General features: G+C 57.5%; 2 protein-coding genes across 2 annotated transcripts in view; both read right to left on the bottom strand.

Moving 5' to 3' along the window:
* SCARF1 (scavenger receptor class F, member 1) overlaps positions 1 to 2,404 on the bottom strand; it is a 10,777-nt gene extending 8,373 nt beyond the window's left edge. Inside the window, exons 1-4 of the mRNA XM_014529673.1 lie at positions 1,977 to 2,404; positions 1,616 to 1,677; positions 1,275 to 1,376; positions 6 to 135 (exon numbers count right to left, since the gene is read on the bottom strand). Coding sequence (XP_014385159.1) covers positions 6 to 135; positions 1,275 to 1,376; positions 1,616 to 1,677; positions 1,977 to 2,362 — 680 coding nt within the window. The 5' untranslated portion in view covers positions 2,363 to 2,404. The remainder of the gene's footprint in view (positions 1 to 5; positions 136 to 1,274; positions 1,377 to 1,615; positions 1,678 to 1,976) is intronic.
* Positions 2,405 to 2,505: 101 nt separating this feature from the next.
* RILP (Rab interacting lysosomal protein) overlaps positions 2,506 to 5,845 on the bottom strand; it is a gene marked incomplete at its 5' end in the record, with an annotated part of 3,872 nt that continues 532 nt past the window's right edge. The window contains 4 exons of the mRNA XM_005858340.2: positions 2,506 to 2,992; positions 3,246 to 3,329; positions 5,020 to 5,142; positions 5,516 to 5,661. Coding sequence (XP_005858402.2) covers positions 2,863 to 2,992; positions 3,246 to 3,329; positions 5,020 to 5,142; positions 5,516 to 5,661 — 483 coding nt within the window. The remainder of the gene's footprint in view (positions 2,993 to 3,245; positions 3,330 to 5,019; positions 5,143 to 5,515; positions 5,662 to 5,845) is intronic.

Here is a 5,845-nt window from a genome sequence, read left to right as displayed (position 1 = left end):
TGCACTCGAACTCGCAGCGGCTACCCCAGCGGTTGGCTTGGCAGCGGCACACACCGGTGTCAGGCTCGCACTGGCCATGGGGGTGGCAGGCACAGCTCTCCCGGCAGTCGGGGCCCCAGTACTGGCCCGGGCAGCCTTGGGGCAGGAAAGGGAAGGGTGGGGAGAGACGGAAGGGGTCAGCGGGCTCAGGCCTCGGACAAACGCAGGCTCTGGACCCCCTCCCAGAACAAAGGAGGGGGCTGGGCCCATCCTCCAAGAGCCAGGAACCGACCCTGGGAACACGTGGCATCCTATCCTCCTGGGGCAAAGCTCACTTCCTGCGCCGGACTCTGAACTACAAAACTCCTTAGCGGTGACCCAGCCTCCCATGTCACATTCTAGAACACACTAAAGATCCTGAGAGGGAAAGGGGCTTTGCCCAGAGCACACAGAAGTGTGTGTGTGTGCCCTAGCCGGTTTGGCTCAGTGAGTAGAGCGTCGGCCTGCGGACTGAAGGGTCCCGGGTTCAATTCTGGCCAGGGGCACATGCCTGGGTTGGGGGCTCAATCTCCAGTGTGGGGCGTGCCAGGAGGCAGCCAATCAATGATTCTCTCTCATCATTGATGTTTCTATCTCTCCCTCTCCCTTCCTCTCTGAAATCAATAAAAATATATATTAAAAAAAAAAGAAGTGTGTGTGTGTGTGTGCGGAGGGGGGCCAGGGGAGGCTTCATCCATGCCCCCTCCTCCCTCTCATTGGGTCCTCCACTGGGCTGACAGCTGGGCCTCGCAGGCCTGGATGCTGCCATCAGGGTCGCAGGAGAAGCCCATTTCCTCCCGTGTCTCCTCTCCACCCTGATTCCTGAATCCTGATGGCTGCCCCTGGCTGTCCTGTTCCCATCCATGCCCTTTTTTTCTGCCAGAGAGGACAGACAACCTGGCCAGGGCCCTCCTTCCACCCTCCATGCATGTTCAGGTGTACAGTACGTGGGGGAGACTGAGAATGCATCCATTTTGCAATGAACAGGAACCACCAGTACCCTTTCTCAGTTGAAAGGTGAAGGGCCCAGAACTGCAGCTGTGAGTAGGTAGGGCTCTGTGGATCTGGGCAAAACCCAGATGACTCAGGGCATCTCCCAGGAGCGTCACTTCCTGTCCCTGGGCCTCAATTTCCTCAGTGAAGACTGGAGAGGTTCTGGCCCTGCTGTTCCAAGATGTCGGTCCTACCTGCTTTGCCTCCCCGCTCTCCTAGTTCTGCCCAGCAAGGTCATCCCCCAGGCGTGACTTAGGACTCACGGGAGTTGCACTGGGCCCCGAAGAATCCAGGTTTGCATCGACAGAGGCCTGGCTTCACGCATACTTCGTCTTCCCGGCAGGCATCGGGCCCCTCACAGATGGCTGAAAAACACCCACCGAGGTCAGAAGGACTGGGGCTTGACCAGGGGACACTCAGCCCCCTCACTGGCTCCCGGTTCCTTGACCCTCAAGAGCTGTTCCCTCAGGGTTGGGTGTGTGTGTCATAGGATGGACGCTAGCTCCAGGGCTCAGGAGGGGAAGTCAGCCCCCCAGGAGGGTAGGAAGGTCACTGAGCTGTGTCCTCCCTTCTCTTTGTGTGGGGGTTGGTCCTGGCTACTCACCAATGGTGCATTCTCGATCCTTCTGCCTCCAGCCTGGGCAGCACTGGAGCTCAGCAGAGGGGCTGCGGGGCAGAGAGGGGTCAGCGGAGGGGGGGTAGGAAGGGTGGATCACTGCCTCTGGCTGAGATGTGGGAGGCTGCCTCAGCCCCATCAGGCAGGCCTGGCCAAGTCACAGCCCACTGACCCCAACCCCTTCCCTCTCCTTCTCTGGCCTTCCCACCATCTGTCCTGACGATCCACCACCCTCCAGGCTGTCCCCAAGCCTCCCTCCCTTCAGCTCCATGATCTCTTCCCTCACTACCCGCCCCAAGCCTCAGCACCAGTTCAGCTACCGCCCCCATCAGCCTCCCACAAGAGCCACCTGTTGTCCATGCAGACGTGCCGCCCATTAGGGTCCAGCTCAGACCCCTCGGTCCTCTGAGTCCAGAGCAGTAGCAGGGGGAGCAGCAGCCGCAGGCCCATGGCAGCCAGTGCAGTGAGAGGGTTTGAGTGAGCCTGGCCCCCACAGCTCCAACCCCCTCCCCGTTTCCTCCCAAGGCTTTTCCTGAGGAAACCAGGCCCAGGGGGCGGTGGTGGGCGGGCTGCCATGAGGCACCTCCCTGAGGGTGTGCAGGCCCAATCACTAGTGCGAGTGGGGCCTGAAGGGGCTGGTTTCAGTCTGGAGGGGGCAGGAAGATGAAACTGGAAGTCCTGGGGTATTGGGGGCAGGCGAGGGAGTGGGGTGAGGGGGGAGCCAGAGTTTTCCATTAGGTCATACTTCCCAGCTGGGAGAAGCCTCCCCACCCAGTGACGACCGGGGAAACCCTGTGAGACAACCTCAGCCTGCCTTCACCCCTGGCAACACAGGGCGGGAAGGGGGGGCCGACCACTGACAGACGGACGTGGAACAGTTTGTGGATATCACGGGCAGTTCCTTTATTACATTAGCTTAGGCCATCTGTGCAAATCTCTGGGAGGTAGGTAGTCAGCTCTCCAGTTCATGGATGGGGAAACTGAGACTCAGAGAGGAAGCACTTTTATCTGACCCCGGAGGCTTCGCTCCGAGATCTAGGGAAGGAAGGTAGGTTGGACTCCCAGTCGTGCCCTGGCTCAGGCCAAGACTGGGAAAGAGCCTGGGAGGGCTGGGCAGGAGGGAGCCCTGTCCTCATTTGAGGTCACATCCACCCACAGTCAGACTCCAAGGTCAGGCGCCTGGGGCACCTGAGACCCCGAGACAAAGATGTTCATCGAGAGCAAAGCAGGGCCGGTCAGGGGCTGCCCATAGGCTCCACATGGGATTGCTGTGGGGCCTCCTCTTCTCCCTCTCGCTCGCTGGGAGCTGTGCTGCTGGTCTTGGCTTCAAGGGCCTCTGCTTCACCTCGATAACACTGGCCAAAGCTGGGGGGAGAACCCAGAGGTACTTTGAGCCCGGGTGCCAGAGAGATCAAGGATATGGGCTGAGGACGGGGATGGTGAGAACGGGGGATATAGTAAGAAGAAAGGGCAGCAGGAGGTGAAAGGGCCAGGGTCAGAGAAGCAGGAAGGGAGGGGCGCGCTTAGAGCTCAGGACAGCAGGGTGGGCATCAGGGGAGTAGGAAAGGGGATGCTGAAAAGAACCAAGGTGGGGCCTCTTCCTCTCCCCACAACATACAAACTCTGTATTCTGGAGTCAGGGGGTGGGGGGTGGTCTTCCTTATCGCTGGAGAGCAGGAGCCATGAGCCATCCTCATCGTCACTGAGGCAGAGGAGAGAGGAAAGAGGTGAGGGTCATTTATCAAGGCCAGGAGGGACGATGGGAGTGCAGCTATGGTCAGCCTTCTGTGTGGCCCCCAGGAGCAAGCAAGGGAAAACAGGGTGACAACAGGGCCCCCAAAGCTGGAGAGGGGACACTGGGGAGATGAAGGACATGTTGAGACTTTTATTTTATAGGCAGATGGACAGCAGCCCTCTGACAGGCTGCAGCTATAGTCTTTATTTTTTACTTACTAGATTACTGATTTATTATAAAAGGTTATAACTCAGTAATAGCCAGATGGAAGAAGCATCCTTCCACCCTGCTGTCCTGAGCTCTCAGGGGCAAGGTATGGGGAAAGGGCACAGGGCTGCCATGCCCTCTGCAGGCCCGCCATGAGTCCTGCATCTCCATGTGTCCACCAGCCCGGAAGCTCTTTGAACCCAGGCCTTTTGGCTTTCTATGAAGGTCTCTACAGCTACCGTCTCACTCCTCTGAGATACAGCCAGCAGATACAGCCAGGACAGGGACCCGAAGAATGAATGTGGAGAAACTCTACAGCTACCGTCTCACTCCTCTGAGATACAGCCAGGATAGGGACCCGAAGAATGAATGTGGAGAAATAGCATTAGCAGGATTCTTCAGCAGGATGCGCAGCAAGCATGGCAAGTGGGAGCAGAGCGATCCAGAGAAAAGGGTGGCAGGCTCAGGAATACAGGCTCAAGGGGTGACCAGGCCAGATCAGCAAGCCCAAGGGGTGACCAAAGCAGAATGGGATGTTCAGCAGGGCAGGCCAGATAGTAGGCTCAAGGGGTGACCAGGCCAGATCAGCAAGCCCAAGGGGTGACCAAAGCAGAATGGCATGTTCAGCAGGGCAGGCCAGATAGTAGGCTCAGGCCAGAGTAGCAGACTCTGCAGGGCAGGCTGGGTCAGCAAGCTAAACAGGGTGACCAGAATAGGTCAGCAGACTTAGGAGGTGGCTAGGCAGGCTCAGGGGTGACCAAGACCAGACTAGATCAGATCAGCAGGCCCAAGGGGTGACCAAGGCAGAATGGCAGGCTCAGCAGGGCAGGCCAGCTAGTAGGCTCAAGGAGTAATCAGGCCAGAGTGGCAAGCTCATCAGGGCAGGCAGGACAGCAGGCTCAAGGAGTGACCAGTCCAGAAGAATGGCAAGCTCAGCAGGGCAGGCTGGACAGCAGGCTCAGGGAGTGACCAGGCCAGGTTAGCAGGTTCAAGAGTGACTAGACTAGCCTGGCCGGATGTGGCTCAGTAGTTGAGTGTCGACCTATGAACTAGGAGGTCACGGTCAGGGAACATGCCTGGGTTACGGGCTCATTCCCTAGTGAGGGACATGCAGGAGGCAGCCGATCGATGATTCTTTCTCATCATTGATGTTTCTATCTCTCTCTCCCTCTCCCTTCCTCTCTGAAATCAATACAAATATATTACAAAAAAAAAGTGACTAGAGTGTTAGGTTCAAGGGGTGATGAGGCTGGGATGATAGGTTCAGTCTGAGACAAAAAGACTCAAAAGATGATCAGGCTGGGTCAGCAAGCTCAATAGGGTGAGCAGAATAGGTCAGCAGACTTAGGAGGTGACTAGACTGGGTTAGAGCGTGACCAGGCTGGGTCATCAGGCTCAACAGAACGAGGGAGGGCGGGCTAGCTCAGCGAGAATGAAGGCAGGGACTTACCTGCTCTCTGCTTCCTCTGGGGTCCCTAACATCTTCGCCTTGATCTTCTTCCGCTGTTTCCTGACAGCCACCTTCATGGCTTCCAGGAGAAGCCCAGGTACCCTGCGGTCTGTGAGCAGCTCCCTACAGAGGAGGAGAAAGGGCAGGGGAAAAGTGATGGGGATACCAAAAGTAAGTCTCACACCGAAGTACCCTTTTTTGAAACACTTTGCCTAATACCCCTCAAACTTTAGCTTAGGTGTCACACCTCCTAGGAATACTTCTCTGACTGCTGCTGTGGCTGCTATGCCCCTTTGCACTCCCCTTCCCGCATTTGGCTGGAGTTCCAGGAAGGCAGGGGCTGTGTGATTCATGTCCTCTCAGTGCCCAGCACAGTGCCTGGCATATGTCACTGTTTATATACCAATGAGCCAAAGAATGAGGCAGGTGACCCCAGCCCCAGGAACAGGTGTGACTGGAGCCCCTCCCCTGCCCAGCTCCTGCCCAGCGCCCTCACCGCTGGAAGTAGGCCAACTCCTCCTTCAGCAGGAACACGTTGGCTTTGAGCTCATTCCGCTCCTGGAGGATCTGCTGAAGCTCCTCTCGACTGAAGCCGCACTGCCCTACGTTGGAGGGACACTGTTCCTCCTGCGGGGCATCCGCCTGCGCAAGGGAAGGCTTGGTCAGAGGGGGGCCTTGGCTGGCACCTCTCAGCCCCTGGGTCATCACGGTAATTCTGGAGCAGTGGTTCTCAGCCTTGGCTGCACATTAGAATCACCTGGGATCTTTTTAAAAATCCTGATTTCTGGGCCTCATCCTCCGGAAATTCTGCCTCCTTGTTATGGGG

The sequence above is a fragment of the Myotis brandtii genome, unplaced genomic scaffold (assembly GCF_000412655.1).
Source record: "Myotis brandtii unplaced genomic scaffold, ASM41265v1 scaffold1167, whole genome shotgun sequence".
NCBI classification, from domain to species: domain Eukaryota; kingdom Metazoa; phylum Chordata; class Mammalia; order Chiroptera; family Vespertilionidae; genus Myotis; species Myotis brandtii.
Note: the sequence above shows the minus strand (reverse complement) of the source record. Positions and strands in the feature narration are given on the sequence as shown.